Source organism: Solanum dulcamara, chromosome 6, assembly GCF_947179165.1.
Source record: "Solanum dulcamara chromosome 6, daSolDulc1.2, whole genome shotgun sequence".
NCBI classification, from domain to species: Eukaryota; Viridiplantae; Streptophyta; class Magnoliopsida; order Solanales; family Solanaceae; genus Solanum; species Solanum dulcamara.
In genome coordinates, this window is record NC_077242.1 from 79797144 (window position 1) to 79824474 (window position 27331).

Genomic DNA, 27331 nt, shown 5'->3' on the forward strand with positions numbered 1-27331 from the left:
CAATATAATCCACAAACGATGTTTGAAAAGAGTTTGGACCATTTCTAAATTTGTGCGTGTCATCCTTGCATAAAAGTCATACATCGTTTTTATATCGTTTCAATTTTATCAAATGTCCCGTACAATCCTTACCAATATCATTTCATCTTGTACCTTTTCTTTCTATTATAATTTAGATTAAGAAATGAAGTTTAAGGTTTAAAATTTAAATATTTTATAAATTTATAATATAAATACAAATTTAATTAAAAGCTAATGAATTCGCCTGAATCTGTATCTATGGCTCGTCCATGCCTATTATTTACGATCCCACCAATAATAAATAAAAGATAAAAAAAAAAAAAGAAAAAAAAAAGGGGACTTTATGATTATTTCCTCACCCATCTTTTGGATAACTCCCAGAGGGAGTGGACAGACTCGACCCACACCACACTAGATGGAGCTCAACTGATTTAGTCCTTTACAAAAAGAAAAAGGGGGGAAATCTGGAACAGAATAATGTACAATTAGAGGGCACGGAGAAGAAGAAGCTCTCTTTTTTCATAATCAAGAATGGCATAGATTCTCTAAAAGACCCTATATTGTATGTTCTTTTGTGCTGTTTCCTTGTCTTTCTATATGTTTGATTGTAGAGAGTTGACACCCAGATCATATTTTGGGTTTCTATGATTCTTTTCTGGTTCCGTTAGACATTTTAGCTTCAATTATTTTCTTGATTTCATGGCAGTCTCGTTAAATTCAGTGTCCACAGTGACAAATACATCACCTGAAAATGCAAGAAATTCTTATGGATTTTTCACCCACATACCAAAGTTCTTTCCTTTCTTCCAAAGTAGGTCCATTTCAAGAAATTTAGCTTCTTCCCATTTAAGTCCACCTCTAAGAGAACAGGTACCAGTAGCTTCAAAGGGCAGTATTTTCACTCTGCCCAATTGGAGGTCTGGCAAGAATGACCCAAGAAACAAAGAACTTAGGCTTTATGATGCATTTTTGTATTTGGAATACATGGTGGGAAAGGGCCAAAAGCCTGATAAAACTCATGCAACTCAGCTTTTGTATGATCTTTGTAATTGTAATAAACTTAGGAAAGCTGCTAGAGTTATGGAAATGATGGTGAGTTCTGGTACTATACCTGATGCTGCTTCATATACTTTCTTGGTGAATAACTTGTGTAAGAGAGGAAATGTTGGTCATGCTATGCAATTAGTTGATAAAATGGAAGAATATGGATATCCCACAAATACTGTGACTTACAATTCTCTTATAAGAGGACTTTGTATGAGGGGGAACTTGAACAAAAGCCTGCAGTTTGTCGAAAAGTTGATTCAGAAAGGGTTGGTACCAAATGCATATACTTATTCTATACTGCTTGAGGCTAGTTATAAAGAAAAAGGGGTTAATAAAGCAATGTTGCTTTTAGACAATATTATTGCCAAGGGTGGAAAGCCTAATTTGGTTAGTTATAATGTTCTCTTAACTGGGCTATGCAAAGAAGGAAGAATAGATGAAGCGAAACAATTCTTTAGAAACTTGCCATCGAAAGGGTTTAATCCTAATGTTGTCAGCTATAATATCTTGTTGAGGAGCTTGTGTTTTGAAGGACGTTGGGAGGAAGCAAATGAGTTTCTGGCGGAGATGGTTGGAGAAGATCGTTCACCATCGATAGTAACATACAATATATTGATTAGTTCGCTTGCTCTTCATGGCCAAACGGATCACGCTGTCAAGATTCTGGATGAAATGTACTTTGGAGAACAGTTCAAGCCAATTGCTGCTAGCTACAATCCAATAATTGCCCGTCTCTGCAAAGATAGGAAAGTGGATGCAGTAATTAAGTGTCTTGACCAAATGTTAGAACGACATTGTAGTCCTAATGAGGGGACATATAATTCCATCGCTGTGCTTTGCGGCGAAGGATTGGTTCACGAGGCCTTCTCAATTCTCCAAGCTTTGAGGATTAAACAAAGCTCCTCCAGTCATGATTTCTACAGAGCTGTGATTTCTGGTTTATGTAGGAAAGGGAACACATTTGCAGCATTTCAGCTTCTGAATGACATGACAGCCCATGGATTTACTCCAGACTCTTACACCTATTCATCATTGATCAGAGGATTGTGCTTGGAAAAGATGTTGGTGGCTGCCGTTGATGTATTCTACATGATGGAAGAAAATGGATATAGGCCTGACGTTGACAATTTCAATGCGCTTGTGCTTGGTCTATGCAAGTCCAGAAGAACAGACTTGTCGCTAAAGGTATTTGAGGACATGATCATCAAAGGTTATATGCCCAATGAGATAACATATACCATTCTAGTTGAAGGCATCATCCATGAAGAACACAAGGAGCTTGCATCAGTAGTCCTAAAGGAATTACACCGGAAAGAAGTAATAAGTAGAAATTCTGTTGAAAGACTTGCTATGCAATATGAGCTTGAGGATATGGCAGTATGCTGATCTATCACAAAAACAACAGCGTGTGGTCACAGGATGAGAAACTAACAACGGTTATTCATCAGCAAATGCTAAATACACCAAATCAACAAAATTATTCACATGCTGTATGTCAGATGGGAACTTTACACAACTAATAAACCTTTGGAATAATTGGTTCTCAGATATGGTAATTGAGTGGTGAAACTTGTGGATTCTCACTAGCTTGCTCTTGCTACTGAATTGCTGTTACAAAAATAGCTGTATATCTCTTTTATCTAAAGCTTTCTTTCTAGTTGCCAATTGTATGATAGAACATACAGTATTTGCTTTCTAAGTGAAACCTCGCAGCTTCTTTCCCCTGGAAACATTGTATATTAACTCAGTCTTATATGTAGAAACGGCCGCTGCTTTTGATTGCAGTGCCAACAATAATTTTTTTGAGGTTCAGTATCATTGTTCAGTTCCAATTTAGTTTTCTAATTTCTACTGAACCTCCATATTGGTAAGAGCCTTGGGCCTAGTACCTTCCTCAGTCTCTGAGGAAAGAGGCAATGCCTGGAGCATGCAACAAATGACACCCAGGATTACAACGATAACAACATAGCCAATGTAATTCCACAAGTAGGGTCTGGAGAGAGTGCTGTGTACACAGCCTTACCCTTATCATGTGAAGGTAGAGAGGTAGTTTTTGATCTACCCTCAGCTCAAATGACACCCATGGTTGGTCTAAGTAAATGTTGAGCATGAGAGAATTGGTGTCGCCCAAGCTGTGATGCCTAACATGGATTTACTGAAACTCTTCTTTTTCCATGTGTGGAAATTTTTAACATATTTTATAGATTCTGCAGCTTCAGCTAGTGTGTATTTCTGTGACTTGGTCTGATGAAGTGAGAATTTTCATCTTTAATCATCATGTTGGAACCATTATCATTCGTATGAATCTTTTCAAGTTTAAGCATCTTAGAATCCAACACATCTCGAATCCAATGATATCTTATATCAATGTGTTTAGACCAAATGTAGAATTTTTGCAAGGTGAATAGCACTTTGACTACCGCAATAAAACACATACCTCTCCTAAGCACAACCAAGTACATTTTTGCAATCTAGATTGCTAAGACACAGCTTCCCTGTAAAAGCAAACAAGTAGCCTAAAGTATACTTATGAGTATCAACAACATCGAGGTTCAGTACACTGATCTTAATTATTATTATTTTTGTGTATACGAATATATTGCACAAGTCACCAGGCCTAATGTCTTTTTTCCCCTTGGGTATCAACACACTAATCTTCTCTAAACGATTTGCAGCATTGTTCTGTCATTTTTGGCTTTAATTTGGCGATTACTAGTTCTAATCAACCTTACGGAAACCCCTTGTCTTTTGTAAATATGCAATTACAACTTATTCAGTTATTGTACATTAAATTGGTATAAACACATGCAATTTAAATGATAGATGCTCTTCAAGATGATTCAGATTCAACATGCCTTCATATTCTTGAACCAAGCATGATCACGCTAGATCAAAACCAATCAAGTGTTTCACTTCACACTCGTTCATCATCAGAACATCACATGAAGTAGTAACGTTCAAAGCCAAAATTTATTCAAATGAAATGTAGTCTCCATTAATCCTATTAATAACATCAGCTTAAAAGAGAATAGGTTCAAGATAATATCACAGATATCTTTGGTTCACAAAACTAGCAAGTAACCACAAAAACACAAATCAACATCATTACTAACAATACTAGAAACTAAAACTAAGCTCCTTCATAGAACATAGTAGATTAACTCATGCACAGCTTCAAACAACAGACAACCTCCATTCTTTGGAGCTGCCACAGAGATGGACAGCGATAGTAAAAGGCAGCAGTTTCAATCAAGAGACCATCCTAGGCATCTGGACTTCTGCTGCTCTACTTAGATCTCTGTCTCATCTTTCTGCGCTTCCTCTTCAGTCTCCTCATTCGCTTCTTCTTCCACTGCATTTAAAAGAAAAACATTAGTGGCTGTTGCAATTACAATGGTACAAGAAAACAAAATCTTAGCTCATTCCCTTTTGTTCACAAAACAAATTTATGGTGTATTGCGGTGCCAATAGAGTTCGACACTTGGTTGTTATCTGAAGAGGCTAAAAAGGCATATCACATCGTCTCAGCTTTCCTCTAAATCTCTAAAGGCCACACTTTTCAAAACATCTATATCCAAAAAAACGCATTCCATTCCGGGGCACACAGTAACCCAACACATTCTTTCCCATTCTTTCTAAAATAAAGACTTAACAAATACTTTCTTCCATGGAAGACACGGGATTTCAGAATGTTTCTACCCCCACCATTAGATCTCAAAAGACCCAACATGGTCCAACTTCAAACAAATACTAGAATATTTTATTCAAAGGCATTTGATAAAGTACAAATTGCATAGCAAGTATGCCTCGTAAGGCAACTGAGTGTTTGTTAATATAGAATTCCCCATGGGTTAACAAATGCACAAAGGATAACACTTTTCCCAATCTTTTTGGCTAAGATCAAGAAGACACTATAAAATAGAAAGTGAGGTCCACCAAGGCAAAATATTTTCATACACCACATTAGATTTTTGAGCTCATATTTTCATTTCTCACTTTGAACCAAAGTTTTAACGATATCTACTGTTGTTTTGGTGCTTTGATTATACTATTGTTTGGAACTCTTCCGTTATCTACTTTCCTACTTTTAATATTCTTGTCTGACCTTTTTTCCTATGTTTCTATTGAGCCGAAGGTCTTTCGAAAACAGCCGTCCTACATCGGTAGAAGTCAGGTCTGCGTACACTTTACTCTCACCAGACCCCACGATGTGTGATTTCACTGGGTTGTTGTTGTTGTTATACTTTGAACCAAAGTTCCATAGCTCCGATTCTCATTCTCCTCATTCAAGGTAAGGAAATCCTAAGATCAATTATGGCTACTCCTTCATTGATTACGTGATTCTAACATCGATTTCTCCCCGAGTCATAGGAAACTCAAGGATCTTTCCCAAAGGATTCAAGTAAAGAATTTCTAAGGTTTGCTCATGTATAGATTCATGTATGTATGTTTTGTATGTTCTATGGTTAGGACTCAGGGCGGTGATCAAAAGCAGTGAGTCCAAGTATTGATTTTTTAAAGAGATGAGTTGAGGAGGATTGTGTATGTAGGGGGCTGTTTTGGTTGTTGGCCAACTTCATAAGAGGTTCTTGTGAGCTAGGACAAAGGATGATTGTGGAAAAACGCCATCGCAAAAGACCTTGGAGCTTTATGCTCATAAAGTGTCCAACAAATTGCCTAAGTGGCTTAGGTGATGTATGATCGCTAACACGAGTCCCTACTCCCTATAATCACTATTGTTATAGATTAAAGTTGTGATTTGTGAAGGAGTAATTAAGCATTGTGGTACATTATAAGCCAGAATCAAAGTACGTAAACCTCCCAATTCGAGAATCCCTAAACGAGTCTCTTATACAATATATCCTCTTTGTGAGCTTCCATGCTATATATGGTTTGTAATTCCTCTATATGAGAGGTCTACCATCCTACATGCTAAATGAATCATCTCCAAGTATTACGAATCACCATGTATCATGTATTATAAATCTATAAGCATGATACAGAACGATGTGTAATAACAAATTCAACGAAAACAATAGCCAATAGGTCGTTTAATCCAACACAAACCAGCTCATTACTAGCAAATAGCAATTGCAAATTTGAAGTTTAAGCAAAAACATAACTGAACAGCAACACAAAAATTTCAATCTCGAGCTGACAAAACCGAAAACGTAACACTAAAATGCATTATTTAGGATCAGAAAATAGACCTTGGCCCTCATGCTTGCTCAAAATTCACCGTCAACTTTCTCTTTATCTCGTCTTCCGCCGCTTCCACTGTGCAAATGTGGCCTCCTCTTGTATTTATAGGGTGGTAACAAACCCTAGTTCCTAGCAGGAGATTCTGGTAATTTCACCTTTACGTTTTTTCTCTTTCCCTTTTTTTTCTTTCTTTTCTCTAAATAAATGGTCTTTAAGTGTTAAATTACGAAAAAGAAAAAACGCAAAGAAAATAACATAAAAATCTAATAGATCATCCAGAAAAAGTTAGAAAGTTACCCAATGTATTAATTAATTAGTTTGGTAAATATGAATTACTCATATTCGTGTGCTAAAAATTAAAAATCATTTTTTTCTTGAAAAAAATCAGTATTTATTTAGCTTCTCTTTAAATTATTATGAAAAATTTTATCAAAGTAAATTTTATCCTCTTAAATATATACAAAAGCAATATTGAGTATGTTTATGATTAACAATGCAATAAATTTAACATATGCTCACATAACATTAGATTTTTTGTGTGTTAGAGGTTGTTTCATAAATTATACTGTGTTATATTTGAAATTTTACTATTTATAATAAGAATGTTAATAAATAAATATGACATTTGATTATTTTTTTGAGCAAAGTGTTTGTTATCTTGATCTTTTCTTTGTTGAGTCTCTCCCATTGCTATAGTCATACATTATGGCAGCTCCAGATCGCAACTATTGGAGGCCTCTGCTACAATCATAAGTTATGGCAGTTCTAGCTAGCAATCACTGAGGTCTGCCCTGCAATCCTATAGTAAGCTCAACGCTCAATGCTCAATCTCCATTCGAATTATGCTAGGAATTTTTTAAATTTTGCCAAATTTAGAGAGATTTACAAGTTCTTTGTCCTTGATTCCATCTTTATAGTCTTCTAACTCATCCATATACTAAAAAAGTCTCATGCTTATATATTGTTATTGATAGTTTGATTATCTTGGATTATAAGGATTCCGATTGTGTTTTGATTTTTATTTTAATCATCTTATTGATGATAAATCTCCTTGTGCTTTGTCATAAAACTTGAAATTGTATCACGATGAAAACAAGGTAAAATGATAATTTTTAAATAATTTGAATACCTTCAATTATCAACTCGTCCAATTATTTATGATGACTAGTTTAATGTACGTGTTTTACACATGTGTATCACGTTAATCAATAAAATTATATTAAAAAGTAAATTAATAAAAAAAATAACAATTGATGTTAAAATAAAGGGATATAACGGTTTTACACTGTAGCTCGCCTTTTTTTTGTTGTTGTAAAATTTGCCTATAAAAAGGCATTCAATTTGTGAAGGGAAATACCAACACGAATACTAAAAATTCTCTAAACTCTCTCTCTTTCTATTACTCTTCCTTTTACTATCTCTCCTTCTTATTAATTAGCTAAGTTAGTTTGTTTTATAATAAGAATTATAATCAGAACATTAGGAAAAAAACTAACAAAAAAACTCTTATACTTGACAACAATTAAATGGCCTAAGTGTAGTTTATTTGTACAAAAGACTCTTAAACTCGTACGAATTAGTATACTAATAGTATTACTTATTTTATTACAAGAAGTTCCTAACAAAAAGGCTCTAAAGGAATTTACTAAAAAATCCATCGAAAAGCAAAAGAGGACTCCTATATGGGAAGAAAATCAAAACTTTAGGGATATATAATTAATGTCTATCACTAAATATTAAAAAATTAAATAAATTTAAATCTTGAATATCAAAATAATAATTATTTGAGAAAAGTGGTGAAAAGACAATTTTATTTAAAATAGAGTTTTTTAATGAAGGGCAAAAAAAACAATTAATATTTTAAGGACCTTCGTACTTTCAATATAGTATAAATAGATAGATAGATAGATAGATAAAGAACATATTTGTAATCAAATTACCATGAAAAACAAATTTATCACATAAATATATAAGGCTGAATCCTTCGATGGCTCCTTAAAGTTGACATAAATTTTTACTTAGACACCTTAACAAAACTTTGTTTATTTTAGGCACCTCATGTAAGGCCCCGCTATGTCATTTTGATACCTTTTACACAATCAGTCAAAATATATAATATGTGTGTGTTACACTCACGAATAACGTGTAATGTAACAAATTAAATGACGACATTTGTCATTTATACCCAAAATAATTATTAAATAATGAATTTTAACAAAAAATTTTAAAAAGATCAATGAATCCATGACACTTCGAATTTTTGCCCAAATAATTTTCAAAAAAGAGATTTGACCAAACTGAAAAAAAAAATAAATTGCAAAAGCACTTCGCACCATTCCTGCTGATTGTCTTCCCCAAAATAACCCATTTTGCAAAAAAATCCTAAAGTTCCGACGGCTGTTCTTTTTTTTTTTTGGGTTTATTCTTTTATTTTTTAAATTATTTACTTAAAAATTATTTGTGAGTTAAATATATTCTTCAATCATCATTTTCATAAATCTTGAAAATATCATTACCACTATGTTCATCGGAAATAATGGAGATCCACCACGGTCGCCACTCTCTTTCTCTCTCCAAACTTCTATTTTACCAAATCATATTTTATCTAAACTTAAAATTATCAAATCTTTTCAATATTCCTATTTTTCTAAAACTTTTTTCATCATTTTTCATAATTTTGTCGTAACTATCTTTATTCACCATGATTGAAATTTAAGCTTTTGGAAAAATGGTGGCTGAAAAATGGAAAAGAAGAAGAACAAAAAAAAAATTTGGCTAAATAAGCCTTTTACGCGCGATAAGTGAGTGTATGACACCATATATTCACTGCCATGTAAATAAAAAATATCAAAAATGTCTATAATAAACAAAATTTAATTAAGATATCTAAATTAAAATTAATGCGAATTTTAAGGTACCGATGTCAGCCAATCGATAACAGATTGTTTTATACCGTAAGTTTTAAAAGCTTCTTTTTATTTATAGGTCATGTCAAATCAAACGTTGGGAGGGATGAGTATAAAAGATGAGCATTCCTGCCGACGAGTACCGGAAAAGACAATGACTAACGAAGCCTCATTAAAACCACCGTGCGACACACCGGAGCATAACTCAGCCAGCACCGCCGTCGACGGCGAAGGCGCTGACGACAACAACGACACTACAAATTCTTCCTTAGCGAAGGGCCTTTCCACTATAATATCTTCTATAATCCGGGAATTTGATGACAGCGCTGCCGCCACTTCTTGTAGTCAAGATCAGCTCTCTTCCACTCTCGATCGTCTCACTGGAGGTACCTTTCCATCACCTTCTTCTAATTGTATTCACTGGACTTAATTTCGATATTCATTTCCGATGTTCTGTTTAATTGGAGCTAGGGATCCATTTACTTTTTATTAGGCTGAAACATTTCATTTTTGTCACCAATTGTTGTTGAATAGTATAAAGTAGGAAGCTTGACAAGAGATTGCTTGGATGATAAGTATCCTCCACCTTCAACCCTTAAGTTGTGGGTTTGAGTTACTAATGGAGCAAAACGGGTGGGAGTTCCCAGGGAGGGGTTAAAAAAAGTAAGGAAGAAGATTTGTACACAAAATTGCTCTATTACGGTACATCTTAGAAAGAGTCCAAATAATCTTCACTAAGGTGGGTATTCCAACAGAATGACTGAATGGTTGAGCCATAGGAGAAACAATCCAGCTGCAATATGATGTGCAGGCTTACCCAAACAGATGAGCACAAGATGCCTTCACACTATTCTCATGTTAGAGAAATCACCCGTGTGTGTGTGTGTGTGTGTTTGCTGGGCGGCAATAGTTGTTTATGTAATTTCTTCGCACCTTCTAGTTTCATTGCAGCTCAGCATTGTTTCCATGAGAATGAAGACATATACTTTCTTCTTCTTTTTTTGCTGTTGCTATATTATATTGTAAGTTCTCATTGAACCTTAAAGCTTCAAAAAGAAAAGGAAAAAAAATACACATTGTTCCCGTATATATTCACAGAAGTATAATGACATTGTTGCTTGGAAAAAGGTCAATCTTTATCCCATACATTTTGAAAAGTCAAATTAACTTAGTGGACTATATTTCAGTGTGTGAAAAAAAATTAGAGTTATATCCTGAAATAATTTTAACTTGCCTTTTTTTGAAAAAAATGATATCATGAAATAATTTTTTAGCTCCTTCCTCTCCCTTTGGTATGTACGGTCATGCTTTTGTGTTCTCTATGTAAAGTAGACATGTCGCCTGTTCTTCTTTATACCTGATTATTAGTGGCTGTGGCGTCATGCAATTGCAAAAATGGATGTAAAACTATATTTCCCTTAAGTTTTGTTTCTGCACGTCGAATTCCCAGTGACAGACAATAGAATCTTCTCTACATTTATCCACATCAACTACATTAATATCGTGTAGGTCTTTCGATGATTCTACTATTGCATGGGTTCTTCCTTACCATTCTAGAATTAGAAAATAGTGTCGCTTTTGTTAAGAGTAGATGCCTGAAACAGTTTCCTAGAAAATCTCAGTAATTTTGGCTAACTTTATCCGAATGTGTGTTAAGTCATCTTTTAGACGATGATAACTGCGCTGCAATTTGGCTTTGCAACAATTCAGAGTTGACAAGGTTTAGAGGCTGGTAATAAAGTTTTAATGCTCTTAGCTGTTAGTTATTTGATGCAAAAGTAGAGAAGAGCAAGTAATAAGCTAATTAGAAAGCTGGAGCATAAGATAAATATTACTACTATAAAGATTTACAGTCTGCTCCTTTTGACCACTCGACCACTCTCCCTTGCTGGACTGATGCCCCCCTCAATGGGTTCTACTTCTAAGAAGGGTTAGCGCCTAAATCAATCAAAAAACATATTCTCTGTATACAGAACTCTCCCTTCACCACCCCCACAGCGATTGTCTATAGAGTCCATTACTACTAATTTTACTACACAATGTTCACTTAGCCGATGCTTAGATCCAGGTGCAAGCACATGATTGCTTGAAACAGTTGATAGATGTCCCCTGACAGTGCTTCTTACATTTTTAGCCACCCCTTTGACTGCTCTGTAGGAACTTTCCTTGGAAGAAATTATTTCGACCAGGTAGTTTATTTCCAGTGTTACTATTTTTTTAGACGGATTCAGTTCTATCTACCATTTCTTGCTGATGAATGGTTTGATACCTACGGAAAATATTTAAATGATTTCTCTAGAGGAGAGTGATGGCTCTGAGACCCATAGGATAGAGAATTCCGGAGAAGAGTAAAGGGAAACAGCGATCAGACAGAATAGAACTTCAGCTACATATATACAAGCCCCCGGAAGTTAATTCAAGACTAGTCTAATTGACTGTGGGTTCACTAACTATTGTATGCTCTATAGATGCAAGGAAGACATTGTTCTAATATAATATATAAAGTATTAAATGGGCTACTAGGAATAGAGATTTAGGTTGCTAAGTTTGGTGTTTTAATCGAAGATTCTGCTTTTATGTGATTGATTTTCTTGTTCTTTCATGGTCCTGCTTCTACCTGCAGAGCTTGACAAGCTGCTGGAAGATGCCCCATTGCCTTTTATCATGCAACATGCTGCCAGAATTTCTGGTGTTAGGAAAAGAATTACATCATTGAACTCTCTTTTGAAGTCTATACAGAGGCGTCTTGATAAAATCGACCACACATTAGCTGCTGGCTTGATACATGGTACACTTATTGTTTTCTTGATACATCTTATGTCAAGGTTTTTCATGGAAATTCGGATGGATGTGTGCAGGTTCTTATTCTTTATCTTGATTGATACTTTGCACTCCGATATGAATGCTTTACTTGTGTAGTCTTTCAATTAGGTCTGTACATGAATTTGGTATTTTGTCCAAGTTGTTGGACATAAAAGTTCTGTGGAACAGTAATTCCATTATCTTGGAAATTTAATTTTTCCCATGGGGTTATAGAGTTTTAAAGGAAGCTTATATCCACTCTAGGTATGGAAACAAATGTTTATTACTTTGTATTTTAAATGATGTGTTTGATTGTGCATGAAGTTTAAAATGGTCATATGACTTATAGATCCACTGAGATTCGAACAGTGTGCTACGAGACTTGGGGGATTTCTCGGTTATAAAAGAAATTACTAAGTGGTTGAAAAGTTAATTTTACAAAACAAAATTTAATCAAAGTTTAAAATTTGAGTAGTTAAATAAATTTGAATTCTTGGATGTTGTTTTATAATAATATTTTTAAATGGAATGCCGTTAAACATTTTTGAAACATTCCAAAATAGAAAGAATATCATATAAATTGAAACATACAGAGTTGTAAAAAAGAAAAAGTCGTATATCTGGAGGGTTATGAACTTGGGGGATTTCACTATGATGATATTGGAGTTTACAATAATGGTTTTTCTTCTTTGTCATTGGCGTCTTGTTGCGGCTATACATGGATGCATGATGTTGCGTTATTGATGTGGTCTAGATTTACAATGGTTTGAACGTTTGCTCTGTGATATTGCGGGTTATTGTATCTTTGGTAGGCATGGATGTATGATATTGTTTAATTGATGTGGTTTTCTGATAGTCAAGAAGTGCATTCTGTGGATATTAGTTGTCCCTTGTGCGGTTTGAGACATCTGGTATATTATATATGTAACTGGTACTGATCTATTTTGCGTAATAACCAGCAAACACAGTCGAACTTTTGCTTGTGATGTGGAAATTACTCCATCTGACCCAAAATCTTGACATGATCCAGTTTATGATGAACAAACTAAACAAATTGGCTTTTATTTGGTGCATATTTTTCAAACAGGAAACAGGTCCAGTTTCTATCTATTTCTTTCTTTGTGGGTTGTCTGCCACAACATGGGAAATATGTTGTGGTGTGCTAAAGATGTTTCAGGGTATTAAAAGTGAAGTAGTTTGAATTAGACTGGCTTAATTTTATTTTTTAAAACCGGTAACTTTGTATTCCTCAGCATGTTAATGCTGGTCACCTCCACAAATTTGCACTTAATAGAAACCAGTTAAAGTAATCCTATGAAGTCAACTAACTGAACTTCCTCTTCTATACATTGCTCTTTACACCAAAAACTAACTGAACTTCCTCTTCGAGCTCGTCGCACCGGACTTGCCTAGTGCGGGTTACCTCTCCTGTGTGGTTTGTGAGCTATTGCATAGGAGCGGGGGTTTTACATTGGAGGGTAGCGGCTGCGGATTTCCCTTATCATAAAAAAAAAACATAAAGAAGTGATGACATTTCACTTGATCTTCTGTCTGGAGCTCTCTTTGCCTTCAAAATCTTTTCATTTCTTCCAAATGTTCCACCAGATGCAGGCAGGCAGTATTCTCCACCATATCTTCTAGCTATTGCTACCTCACCTTCTAATCCAACAACTTAAAAGATCAGCAGTGTGCTCTGGCATAGACCAGTTCATCTTAGCCAAATTGATGAATAGTGCCCACACTTGTTCTGTGACTCTAAAATGTTGGAAAAAGTGGTTGTTTGCCTCTAATACCACCTTACATAGTGAGCATTTTGAAGAATTAGACTAGCTTAATTACAACATCAATTAGAGCATCTGCTTTTCCATTTGCACAATTTTGCTGAGTTGGCCGGAGATTCTCATCCACTAATACCTTTGTTATATCATTTTGCAGAGAAATCCACAGGAGATGGTGCGCGAGACCATGAGGATCATAAGTCTTCATTGAAGAGGTAATTCTGTTTCTGGTGTTCGATGAACATATAATTTCTTCACTTTGGATATGCATGAGTGATAACATTTAGGGGACAATTAACGTAGGAGGTTGATTTGTGATCTATTTCCTAATCTTTTGATGCAAAAAGGTAATTGAGGTTCATCGGGTCATATCTAATTATCCCGTGCACGTTTATTAGGATCTAGAACATACAATTCTAGTGTATTAGTTGATTACTATATGAACCTCTTTACTTTTTACAACAGTTTTCCTCCTCGAGAGAACACCAGAGACTAGTAGGATGAACATGGCTGAGCGTCGATAAGCCAGTGATCCACAGTCTCCCTTTATTTGTACATTTATGGAAGCAGGAAGAACAGGTTACTTCCATTGTTTTGTGGAGAATGTTACTGGCAAATCTTGACCTCCCATACTTAGATGCCTCTTACTCGATAAAGAAAAAGAATAAGCACTCCACTCTTAGCTGCACAGCAGTAACTTCTGAGTAAATGTCTCAATAATTTTGGCTAAGTTGAGAAGTTTAACATGTAAAACAAGACTACGAGGGTCCTAAGTAGGAGGCATTATCTTGCATGGTAAGTGATACCCAAACCTAGAACAGGCTACAGGTAGAGCCCTCTAACATAAACTATTTCCAGCCTTCTTTGGAATCAGTGATATCTTCTTAGTTCTTACCATCTATCTCTAACCTTTCCCGGTATGCATCAAATGAATTAATTCAATGTACGCATTCTGTCTTGTGTTTCAATAATTTGGTGCTGCAATTGCTTGCTGAGAAAATCATTTGCGAGTTGGAGCATTAATAAAGTGTGTAATATTATTGGAAGACGCAACATGTGATAACCTTTAGATGAGCTAAATCTTTTTCAGTATTGCTTTCATAATGTCTAAAAAGAAGCGTATGGGTTTTATGTCATCAACAAACTTCTAAATCAGTTACTCTGTGGTTGTTTTGGGGCAGTTCATGATTAAAATCCAGGAGAAGATCACATGTCCTTGACACTCTGGCATTCTGAAATGATGTTCTCTTACCTGTCAAAAATGTGCGTTTTCAGCTTGTGGCATAGTATGTCCGAGTTGCCCAGGAAAGCGAAACATTATAAAAATGGAAAACGTATGGGACTGGTTAGAAGCTCAGCTAGTGTAGGTACCATTTGAAGGGGGAGTATCTTTGTGAAACTGAATTCTAATATTCTGCTCCGAAACATATTGTTAATCGTTTCGCATTTGCATCTGATGGGCGTACTTTGTTTTTCAACTTGAAAGTTTAGTGTATAATGTGTATTCATGATAGTTGACAAGACCAGTAATTGGTTCTGAATCACCGTGAAAAGATTGCTCTAATATATTGCTCATCTCTCTCGTCGTTTGACAACGATCATTAATAAGAGAACAATCCTTTCTATCGCGTTTAAAATCTCTATTCTTCTAAAATAATTGCATGTGTACATCTACTTAAGCAAGAATTTGCTATAGGACAAGTATGAGACATGTAGAGGGTCTGTTTTCGATTAGTCATAACCAGAACTCTTAAGGGATTGAACTTGTACGTTGATTTCACAAAAATAATCATATGAAAAATCTATAATAAAGTTATGAGGTGGTTTAACAACCATCTAATTTCAACTTAAAACTAAGAAAGTTGTACACACATATACACAAATAGGTGTCCAACAAGAAACTAAAACTTGACAATTGGCTCATGTTAACACAACACCTAGGTGATGGTAAACTAACATCAACAACAATCTACCCCCTAGCCTCCATTACTTTCCAAACCAACCAATCAATAGTCACAACTAAAACCAAGAACTTAACTAACATTTCATAATCACATCATAATCTTAACCAAAACTCTCATTATAAATACCTCAATCCATCAGCTTCTCATCACCATCAACACAAAATCTCAAATTCTTCTCAACATTTCCAACTCCAACTACATACACATTAAAAAAGAAAAATGGTTAGAAACACATACACTTGCATGTTCATAGTTGCTATTATTTCCCTAGCACTTAGTGGGAAGTCTGAAGCTGGTCGTAACCTATTGCAAACCAATAACCCAAGTTTTCCTACTATACCAGGCATGCCAAATATCCCAAATATGCCAAACATTCCTAATATTCCTAATATGCCCTCAATTCCAAAAATTGGATCAATGCCACCAATGCCATCAATTCCAACAATTCCAAAATTCACAATGCCACCAATGCCATCATTCCCAAAAATCCCTACTTCTATTCCATCTATCCCATTTTTCACTCCTCCACCTTCTAAGAACTGATTAAGTAGATTATTCTACTTAATTATTCTAATTATATTACTGTTTTATTATTTGTACTGTTCTTTTTGTTTTCTTTTGCTGATGATATGATTTGCATTTCCATTAGTTGTGTTACTAGTTTTCAGGCCATTTGTCTTTGTGTTCCATTGTATGTCCTGGGGGACTATATATAGTTGTGTGTTGTAACATATATATTTCCAGTTATATATTTACAATTTCGTGTGTTTCACCTTTATTTAGTATTTATGATGACACTTCTATCATTCGACTTTTTTTTTTGGTACAGTTGAAAAACAAATTACTATCGTTCATTCGAAACATAGCTAATATTAGGGTATGCTTTCACATATCCTAATAAGAGCGTACCCTAATATTCTGAATGCTCAATTAACAAACACTAGAGGATAGATTAATTCCTAAATAAAAAATCTTAATTTGAGTCACCATATTTACAAATCTAAAAGACGAAGGTATGAAATGTACTTTCAAAGTGAAAGTGAACAATTGTACTAGATTCAAAGCACATACTCGGCTTTCTGAATATACAATATGCAAATGCAAAAATTTGTACATCGCGTTGTATGATCTTGATTCTTAATGAGATGATTTATAACCATACAAATGTCCATGACTTATTTCTGACCACAAATTTCAAAACTCATTTTTTCGTTCCTTGTGACTAGTCCGCTACATAAATCAGAATAGAAGGAGCATAACCATAAACTTTGATTAATATTGTATATTAACTTGAGATAGAAATTCATGAAGTTTAACATTTTAAATCCTCCATGTCCTAATTCTAAACATAGCAAGTAGCTTGGACAAAGGTTAAAGAATTGTGCGTGTAGCTTAGAGGGGGGAAAAAGATTATGTAAATAATGATTGATATAAATAGTAAATAAAATATTGAATCATTTAATCAACAAAGTGGCTGTAGTTTAGTGGTAAGAATTCCACGTTGTGGCCGTGGAGACCTGGGCTCGAATCCCAGCAGCCACACAACACTTTTTTTTATAAAAAAAAAAAACTTTTTACACTGTTTCCGAAAGACGAAAAATGTGTATAACAAGAAAACAGGCTTTTTGATACACATACTATACATTGAAGACAATAATATAATTGAATCTATTTAACTTTTCAGTTATAGTTGATGGGTTCATAACTAAATAGTTATGTTTCTGTTATAGAATTGTCTCTTCTAAACAATTGTTTTCGAAGAGCTATCTATCAATATTTGCTTGGTTATGAGTTTATGACTGATTGGTTCAATAATTTTCTCTCTATCCTACCTTAAAGAAGATCTAAAAAGATCATATGAAGTTGTAGGTCACGTTAAGTTTAAGAATATATTTTTAATAACTCTAAAGTTAAAATACCAAGACTAGGACTATAGAGAAAAAGGTGCGTGCGCTTGCCTTTAGGCCAATACTCAACAAAGTGAGACAAATTGAACTTGTACATTGAATTCACAAAAAATAATCATATGGAAAAATCTATAATAAAGTTATGAGGACAACCATTTTATTTCAGCTTAAAACCAAGAAAGTTGACCACACATACACAAATAGGTATCCACCAAGACACCTAAACTTGACAATTGGTTCAATTTAATACAACACCTAGGTGATGGTAAACTAGCATCAAAAACAATCTACCAAGAGTTTCCAAACCAACCAATCAAAAGTCATAACCAAAACCAATAAATTAATAACTAATATTCCGTTATAAAGACAAGTGAGCGTTGCTCAGTTGGTTAAGTACTTCCAACCCACGGCAGGTAGATCTTGGGTTCGAGTTACACTGGAGGAGAAATGTAGAAACACTATAAATCCTCCAAAATGAAGGGGAAAAAAATAAAAAAATATTCCACTATAAATACCTCAACCCATTTTGTTACTTTCTCATCACCATTAAACAACATATCAAAATCTTCTCAACATTCCAACTCCAAATACAAGGCATGCCAAATATCCCAAATATGCCCTCAATTCCAATAATTGGATCAATGCCAACAATTCCAGGATTCACAATGCCATCATTCCCCCAAATCCCTACTTCTGTTCCATCCACCCCAACACCTTCTGAGAACTAATTATAAAGTTCCATTAGCATCCACACAATGTAGTCGTTTAGAGAATTTTGTTTAAGAGGGAATTTATTCTTTATAGTTTTAACATTTTATTTTATATATATTAGTATTATATATCATACGTAGGTCAATTGATCAAATTCATATCATAAAGTTTTTTGTTAGTTTTTCATTTTTCATCTGATTTGTACTTATTAGTTTTAGAATGATCCCTAATTATTTCGATTCCAACAATGTGTTGTATCGTATTTCCAATTATGTACGTAATTTTTACAAATTTGTGTGTTTAACCTTTATATATAATGTACTTTATTCGTTCGACTTTTAATGGCCTGTTTTGTACAATTAAAAAATAAATTACATAAAGATCTTAAAATAATTCATAAAAAGCACAGCTAATATTAAGGTACACTCTTACGTACCCTAATATTTTCAATGATTGATTAACAAACATAAAAGGACTGATTAATTCGTTAATGAAAAATCCTAATTTGAGTCATCATTTTCACGAATCTCAAAGACCAAGGTATGGAATACTTTCTCAGTGTCAAAATATATGAAAGAGAAAATTGTACCAGAATCAAAGTACATACTCGACTTTCCGAATAAACAATATGCCAAAAAATGTCATCGTGGTATACGAATTCGTTTCATAGAGATCATGATTTATAGCCACACAATACTTAAATGACTAAAAATGTCATTGCGCTATATAAATAAACAATATGCAAATGCCAAAAAATGTTATTGAGCTATATGATTTATTTCTGACCACAAAATTGAAAATTCATTCTTTATTAAATTTTTTGACTAGTCAAACACCGTTAATAAATCAAAATGAAGGGAATATAATTATTTAATTATTACTTTAGATTAACTTTAAGAGAAAAATCCATAAAATCAATATCTTGGATACACACTTATACTTATATAAGGTAAAAAAAAATAGACACAGACGTCCTACGTGACATCGTATATGACAATTCACGTGAGATACACTCGAACTAATTTTTACACATAGAATACATATGTATACTTATTTACCTTTATACAATTATTTAAACGCCTACTTTTGCACAACCAAAATCAAAGACATAAATATCAGTTGATATCAAGTTAAATGACACGTTTATGTATTATATCCTTCAATAACTAAAACATCAGTTTAAGAAGGTGTTTTCTATAATTTAATTCTCATTGAAATAAGGTAAGTGTTTATTGCTATCTATTAATTTACTTGTGATCTTGTGCGGATTAAACCCAAGTTTTTCAAATAATATAACATTGAAATATATAAGGTTTGAAGTTAGCTGTGACAAACATTTCATTTTCTCATAACTAGGAACCTACAAAAGTGATATTTTCACATAGTTGTAAAGGTTGAAGCCAGAAAAATGATTATTCAAAAGAAGAATATTTTATGTCTTAATGACAAAAGAAAAATGTCTCTTCCAGAAAAGTGAAGACAAAATTTGGTAGTTTATACTTAAATACAGCAAAAGCCTTCACGTGAAATCATATAAATGGAAAATAATCTTACATTCCCCTCCTATCTAAAAACAAAAAAAAAACACGTGAAAATTTAAAATTTTCCCCATAAGCAAACAAGCTTATTATGATACTCCTTGTTAACAAATCAAACAACAAGAACATGATTACCTATCTTCAAATTGTTTTGTTCTAAGTTTGGCACATGGGGTTAGCAGCAATAAATAACACTTTGTATTAATTAATCAAATTTGAAAGAACAAAGTAGTGAATTAAAGATAGTGATCTCAAAACTAAAAAGCAAGTGAACAAGTTGCAAGACATGTGTAATGAGTATTTCACGTGACAAATTAAAGCAAATGAACAAATTAGTAGAGGGTCGATCAAATACAACCTCTTTATTATCACAAATTAAAAATATAGTTTGTGTACACATCAATTTCTTCGATTCAAATTTTACGTATAAATTATACTAAATATGTTTATATTATTGCTATTTGTACAAATAAAATTACAGTTCATACTAATAATTTATACCAGCTATTAATTTGTGCAAAGATCCCAAAAACATCAAATCTCTTTTTATAAGAAATAAAAAGTAGTAGTACTTAAATAATTTAACTAGGTTCCAAAAACATCCAATGCGTTTTATGTAAACGAGGTGTACTTTTAACAGCAACCTAGAATTGCTAGTGTTGTATTTATACAAATAATGCAGTCAAGTTGGAGAGGTCTTCCAAGGCATATCTTAACATAACAACAACTAACTTTCTCGTAAGAAATGAAACTCATAACTTTTTGCACAAAACAAAGAAGGTAGACTATGATCACTTGGTTAGCTATAAAAAGTCGCTCCACATTAGAGTTTTTTTTTTTTTTTTTACTGGAGTGGGGTGGGTGAACGTATTTAATGTCCTATATGATGAGAATATGTCATTAAGTTTTTAAAATAAATTTTATAAAGTGGTGATCACATCATATCAATTATGTTGTAGGAATCGGCGATACACATTTAAAAGATGAGAGTAATAAAAATAAGGATATTGAGATAAATGCATAGACATAATAATAGAGATAAGATCAAAATGAAGTTATTCAGAACAAGGTGGCAGTGTTCTTTATGGTGGATAAAATGAAAAAGATCATAAAATTGAGATGATTCGAGCATGTGAAGATCAAAAGATAAATAGATTCCTCAATAAAAAAGTGTGAGAAAGAATGTTTATCAACATTTCTTTTATCAAGTGCTTATTAATAAAATTAGTTTAAACACTTGATAATGCTCACAACACCTAGGGGTCGTGTTGGAATAATAATTCAAAGTTGAAGTGAGAATTTTAAGTTGTTTAAGATTTGTTATTTGCTATTTATTTAATTCATCTCTAATTAGGATTTGTCTGTCCTAATTTATATAAAAATATGTTTTCTAGTACTAGTTTAATTTGATTTCTTACTATTATAAACAAGGATGTTGCTAGGTTATTTTCAATACACAAGAAAAATATAGAAAATACAGAAGACAAAAAAATATATAGATCTTGAAGTAAGATTTAAGAGATTTTGAATTTATAAATAAAATATTTTCCTCCAGGTCGTTTGGTAACTGATTAAGAGGTGCGTTATGTAAGTATTAAATTCGGCATAAGGAGTACATTGGTAGTTGGTTAAAAGGTTAATTATTCATGTATAAAATTAATACGGTGTTTGATTTGTAGCTTAGAAATTCGCATAACTAATACATGTAAATCTATATTATGTAATTTTATATACGATAGAAAATAGAATAACTAATACATTAGTGATTGATCCCACTTAACTTTAACTAGCTACTGAACAACCCCGTAATACTTACCAACTACTATTAATTAGCTAATCCAACAGATCTCTTAAACAATTACTACTTAATTATTCAAGTTGATTAAAAGCAAAGCAGGCAAAGTGACCAGTACGCAGTTCAGCATCTGCTTCCACGAACCATCCTAATTTTGCCTTCTTCCTCTCAATATATATAAAAAAAAAAAAAAAACAGAAAAAAATCAAATATTTTAAGTTAGTTTACAACGGTAATTTACCTTATTTAATATGTTTTTAGATAAAATTTGAATAAAAAATAAAAACGAATATTTATGTGGCCGCCATGATCCCCAAAACTATCCCGCTTTTTCAGTTTGGGCTTTTTGGACCCAAAGTCGTCACATCGGGTTGGGCTTTTTAAATCTTTGACCATATTCCACGTTTCAACTCCCCATTTGTTGTAAACAATGGGCCCACCTGTTTCTGATGTTTCTATTTATGTGCTTCCCTTTCTCATATAATGCCACTGGGACAGTCTCCCTCCCTGCTGCTTACTGCTAAACAATGGAGCGCCACATACACTGCGCTGCGCTAATATAACAACTATTCAAAAACCCTACCTAGCTATTCTACTCCTATTTGTTTTGCATATTTTTGGGCATCTTTGACGCTTTCGTTTTATATATATTCCATTTTGTAGACGTTACGTTTCTTCTATTTGTATGTACGCCGGGAATTATGGCTTCAGCTTGCGTAAACAAAATGGGTATGTCGCCGGAGAAGTTTTTGGATTGTTCTCCGACTGCTAAGTACAAGTCATATGGTTGGTTAAGTCCAAGGATATCATTCAGTAGGGACGGCGAAGCTTCCAAGGTTACCGGAGCTAAGCAGACGAGTGTTGAAGATGATAAGGTGGAGGAATTAGATCCAGAAGTTTCTAAAGATATGGTGGATTTTGAGTTTCGCCTTGAAGATCCGGTAAATATGCTGCCAGCGGATGAGCTTTTTTTCGATGGAAAGCTGGTGCCGCTTCACCTTTCCATGGTACGACCGGCTACTACGACGACGTCGGCTGCTGTTTCCGCTGGTGTAAGATCGCCGGATACACCTCAACTTCGGATGAGAAATGAGATTTGTTATGCGGATCCGTATTTGTTCTCTCCGAAAGCACCGAGGTGTACTACACGATGGAGGGAGCTGTTAGGCTTGAAGAAACAGCAGCAGAACAACAAAGCCAAGCAGGAAACTCAGAGAACGTTGTCGTTACCCAGCAATGCCGCTCATAAATCCTTGAAAAATTTTCTTCATCGCAACTCAAAATCCTTAAGCTCTTCTCTAGACTCGTCTCTTCACCTTCCCTTGTTGAAGGACTCCGATACCGAGTCCGTTTCAATTTCTTCTCGATTATCTCTTTCATCTTCCTCTTCTGGCCACGACTACGATGATCTTCCTAGACTCTCCCTTGATTCAGATAAACCAAACAGTTTCTCTCGAAATGCAAATCATATCTCGAATCACCGTAGAGTTCGAGTTGCGAAGCACAGAGTATCATCATCTGAAAATCCCCTTGTTAATAGAGCTAGCAGAAGTCCAGTTCGTAAACAATCAGACTCTACTGTCACCACTGTCCGAGGAGCCTCTGTTGATAGTCCGCGCATGAACTCGTCGGGAAAGATTGTTTTCCACAGCTTAGAAAGAAGTTCAAGCAGTCCCAGCACCTTCAATGGTGGACCAAGGTATAAACACAGAGGAATGGAGAGATCTTATTCAGCTAATGTCCGTGTTACTCCTGTTCTCAATGTCCCCGTTTGTTCCCTTAGAGGTTCTTCAAAATCAGGGGTCTTTGGATTTCCTCTGTTTTCTTCTTCATCTTCATCTTCTACTGTAACTGGAAACAAGGCAGGACACCATCACAGTAACAGCAGACCCAGAACAGATCGCATCAAAGAATGAGAGTTTTTTAGGCTAGAAACTCGGTAATCCTCACCCTTTTTCCATTAGATTTTTGAGGGTTTTTTCTTGCAATTTTTCCAGATTTCTACAGGCTTAGCAAAAAAATGATGTAAATATGCAGGCAACTCTTGGCTTGTTTTACTTCCATTGTTCTTCTTCATCTTCATTTTTGTTTTTTGCTAACTCTAATGCTGAAAGCTAATGTTTTTTGAATTTTCATTTTTTTATGTATCTTATTAATGGAGTAAGTACTATTATTATATTTCTTGTACCTGAAAGCTATGGGAATCTCTGTTATACTTTTTCAAAAAGTTCTTCCCTTTCTTTTCATTCTTGAATGAATCATGAATCATGAATCATGATATGATGTGTGTGGTGCGCGTTTGAGAGCCACACGCGATGGATATTCGTGGTGATGGAGTTAAAGTTCACTGTAGCATTTTCTGGGTAGAAGGAAGAAGGTAACGTGACATGCATTGGCATCTTTCTCTGCTATGCTTTACTGGAATTTTTTTATTTTTTTTGTAATATTATTCTTTTTATTTTTCTCTTTTTAACTTTTTTGGTGTTGAAATTTGGGAAATGGTGAGAAGTTATTTTTGAATACACACTGAGAAAGTGGCAGGTTTTGCTGATCCATCTGTTTTTTGCACGTCAGTCTGATCTCTACTCACTATACCTTATAAGGACCTGGTATTTATTGTATGGGCGTAATGATTTCAAAAAAAAAAGGAATTTTATTCTGTTTTTAATTAAAGCAATAATATATTCGATGCAATGGAGAGCTGGTAACGGTTGGATGATTGACACATATATTTTGCTAGCATGTGGAAACTGTGCATATACAGTCCATTAAGTGATAAGTCTGAAATAAATGTTGTTGGAGAACACCTTTCTACTCAACACCCAAATTCCACTCTCTTTCTGCTCTAAAAACTTATCAGAATTTTTAGATATTTACCTCAAATCAATATGATTGAGTTAATGCAGCACATGAAAATTTTTACCCTGTGGCTAGGATGTTGCAGCTTTTGCAAGTAAATATTAACATGGAATTTGTACATCCAAATTAAAGTTAAAAATTGAAAATAGTAACCGTGCCTTTTCTACTTGAAGAAAATATAGAAAAAAGTGGGGAAAGAGGTCCATGCATGTGTGAATTTTGAAGTGTAAATTATCAGATAAAAGATATAACAGTTCTTTCTGTTGTCATTGTCTTCTCTTCGTGTCCCCATTCTTTTATTATAATCTTCCTATATATAAGCCTTCAATCTAAATTATGTAAATTAACCATCTCTTTGTTTCTTACCAATATAGAATTGAAACGTTATAGGTTCTGATCAGTAAAGTGTTTGAGTTCCGATCCAACACATTAATTATATATCTAACTCTGATGATACTCATTTTTTCAAATGTTCGTATTGAAATTAACTCCAAACTCATGAATTCATGAGCGATTGAATCCTTCACCGTTCTTGTCCACCTTTGACCTATGTTGCGTGGATTCTTTAGAATACTGTGAGTACGTTAATATTTTTAAAAAGTACGAGCAACACATATATAACTCCTCACTATTCTGTAGTTAGGTATTTCATTGTATTGAAAAATGTATTTTTTTTTTACAAATTTCAAGTTGGTTACTCGATTCTATCTGCTTAGAATTTCCATGATAAGTTGCTTGACTTTGACCACTGGTTTTTACTATTTACTAATGGACTCATGGGGTTACTCACTCAGATAACAGTGCTTTTTAGGCATTGGGAATACTAGTTTATTCTTTGCTCATTTGACCAAAATTTACTCCAACCAACCACAGTGGAACTAGACTTTTTGAACCAAACTATAGGACATTTTTAGACCAATTATTAAATCAAGACATTTTTTTCAATTTTGCATAATTCACATTTTCCGTCCTTTTTTTGGTTAATTCTGTCAAAGAGAGTATTGTGTCACTTGTATTAATAATTTTGATATTGACATTGAATATGCAGATCTAGTGGCGTTGCCCAATTTATTCATTTAGGCAGCATAGTGTTGGTGGAGCAGCCTAAAGGTTCTTTTTTAGTGCCAGTAAAGGAAAAGTTATACAGAAAGAAATTAACCAATTCTCCGTAGCATTTAGTATTCAATTATCGCAGTAGTCAATGTTGCAGCCTTAGCTTGCAATATTCGTTTGCATTTTGGCATCCTCCTCTTTTGGCAGCGAGTGTTTCGCCTTAGTCATTTAGTCAGTATCAATTATCAAATTATGTATATGCTATAATCTAAACTTTTTTCACATGTGAAAGAGAAATATTATCTTCCGGTCTATATATATTCCTCTACATTAAATGAATTATAAATTGCAAGTCTTATCCATTTCAAAATAATTTCTCATATGAAGTGTTTGGAGTTTTTTTGGCCAAAATTCAAACATATATGGCTGAAATTCTGTTATTGTTCTCTGAAATTCAACCTTTTTTTTCCTATTTCATTTATTTTTATTTGAATTTCAAGTAGAAATTTCGAAAGTAGTTTTAAAGTAGATAGACATACAGAAAGTTAATTTATTTTAGATATATGTTAAATAGCAGCATCCAAATGAACTACCGACTACAAAATTATTGTGTTTACTCTAATAACTTTTAGAACACTATAGAGGCATGAGACGCAAATTTAAATTAATCGATCAATAAAATTAATCTATAGGATATGATTAAAGAAAATTGCCAGCGAGTGGGGCTTCATCTTCAGGTGCACATGCAAAGATCAATTAAATCTGTGTAAATTATTGAAAAATATTATTAAATGAGAAAAGGTGTTTTGGAAAAAAACTACGAACATATTTTTGAATAGTTTATTAAGAGATTAGTGGATTAGCATGTACTTAAGTATATACTTAAACAAATAATGAGCAAACCAAAGACAAATATTAGAATTGAAAAAAGCTGATGCACAAGTTTGTTGTTTAGTTTAGACAGTGAGGCAAACCCCCTGCAGCTTGCCTTAATTTTATCAACATGCCTTTATTTATTTTTTCTTCTTTTTCTTTAACCTTTGCTTAATAATATAATGTTTTTATTTGTCTACATTCTTAATTATATACTATGATTTCACAGTGAATTTGTCTGTCTTTTTATATATAAATCAATAGGAGAGTTGTTAATATTTAGTGTCTCTTTCTTAGTTCGAAAGGAGACATATAGATTGAGGAAATGTCTTGGGTGAATGCAATATATTTGTCTTGTGGTGAATGGAATGAGCCAATATTGATTTTTGTCATACTTGAGTTTTTCTCATTCAGATTTGAATAAATTAATTTTTTAACTATGATTATGATAGCTTTTAAATTACCTCAAAGTTTAACACTTAAAACTTACTCACCGTAAATCCACAAATAAGGTGTGAGGACGGTGATGTATACGAATATCTTATTCTATTTCGCAAAAAGAAAAAAATTTATTTTCAATAGATATTAGACTTAATTCATATAATTATTGTCTATTTATAATATTTGTTCTACGTATATATCCGACTTTTAATTTGGAATACTAAAAGTTGATCACAACAAAATTATGTGATCAACTATATCATTGTCTTAAACCCTCCCTATCTCGGTTTAATTATTCTGCTTTCTATTTTTGCAAAACTATAGTTTTCAAAATTTAAATATATATAGCTTAAATACTAAGCACATATATTCGCTCTTCTTGATATACGATATTTTCAAAAAAAAATATTTGTAAGTGATTAAAATAAAAAATA

General features: G+C 33.6%; 3 protein-coding genes, 1 long non-coding RNA gene and 2 other non-coding genes across 6 annotated transcripts; 5 read left to right on the forward strand and 1 right to left on the reverse strand.

Annotated features, from left to right (window-relative positions):
• Nucleotides 1–364: 364 nt before the first annotated feature.
• On the forward strand, nucleotides 365–2874 carry LOC129891677 (pentatricopeptide repeat-containing protein At1g79080, chloroplastic). The gene has a single exon (XM_055967116.1). It carries the CDS (start codon nucleotides 721–723, stop codon nucleotides 2452–2454), a length of 1734 nt encoding a protein of 577 aa, XP_055823091.1. The 5' UTR covers nucleotides 365–720; the 3' UTR covers nucleotides 2455–2874.
• Nucleotides 2875–4019: 1145 nt separating this feature from the next.
• Nucleotides 4020–6521, reverse strand: LOC129891678 (uncharacterized). The gene is made up of 2 exons (XR_008767221.1): nucleotides 6279–6521; nucleotides 4020–4420 (listed from the first exon to the last, which is right to left on the reverse strand). It is a non-coding gene; the product is annotated as an uncharacterized LOC129891678 (long non-coding RNA).
• A 2743-nt stretch (nucleotides 6522–9264) lies between these two features.
• LOC129891680 (uncharacterized) lies at nucleotides 9265–15331 on the forward strand. Its single transcript, XM_055967118.1, has 4 exons — nucleotides 9265–9562; nucleotides 11800–11964; nucleotides 13914–13971; nucleotides 14938–15331. The coding sequence occupies exons 1-4, from the start codon at nucleotides 9283–9285 to the stop codon at nucleotides 14942–14944; spliced, it is 510 nt and encodes a 169-aa protein (XP_055823093.1). The 5' UTR covers nucleotides 9265–9282; the 3' UTR covers nucleotides 14945–15331.
• Nucleotides 15332–17190: 1859 nt separating this feature from the next.
• On the forward strand, nucleotides 17191–17262 carry TRNAH-GUG (transfer RNA histidin (anticodon GUG)). Its single transcript has one exon. It is a non-coding gene; the product is annotated as a tRNA-His (tRNA).
• Nucleotides 17263–21900: 4638 nt separating this feature from the next.
• LOC129891681 (uncharacterized) lies at nucleotides 21901–23898 on the forward strand. Its single transcript, XM_055967120.1, has one exon. It carries the CDS (start codon nucleotides 22373–22375, stop codon nucleotides 23585–23587), a length of 1215 nt encoding a protein of 404 aa, XP_055823095.1. The 5' UTR covers nucleotides 21901–22372; the 3' UTR covers nucleotides 23588–23898.
• Nucleotides 23899–24161: 263 nt separating this feature from the next.
• LOC129893657 (small nucleolar RNA Z122) lies at nucleotides 24162–24257 on the forward strand. The gene has a single exon (XR_008767544.1). It is a non-coding gene; the product is annotated as a small nucleolar RNA Z122 (small nucleolar RNA).
• The last annotated feature ends 3074 nt before the right edge of the window (nucleotides 24258–27331 follow it).

Excerpts from the sequence above, each read along its gene's own strand:
- LOC129891681 (XM_055967120.1), top strand. The coding sequence starts at position 22,373 with ATGGCTTCAGCTTGCGTAAACAAAATGGGTATGTCGCCGGAGAAGTTT.
- LOC129891680 (XM_055967118.1), top strand. The coding sequence starts at position 9,283 with ATGAGTATAAAAGATGAGCATTCCTGCCGACGAGTACCGGAAAAGACA. Across the intron at positions 9,563-11,799 it reads TCTCGATCGTCTCACTGGAG|AGCTTGACAAGCTGCTGGAA; the intron begins GTACCTTTCCAT and ends TTCTACCTGCAG. Across the intron at positions 11,965-13,913 it reads AGCTGCTGGCTTGATACATG|AGAAATCCACAGGAGATGGT; the intron begins GTACACTTATTG and ends ATCATTTTGCAG.
- LOC129891677 (XM_055967116.1), top strand. The coding sequence starts at position 721 with ATGGCAGTCTCGTTAAATTCAGTGTCCACAGTGACAAATACATCACCT.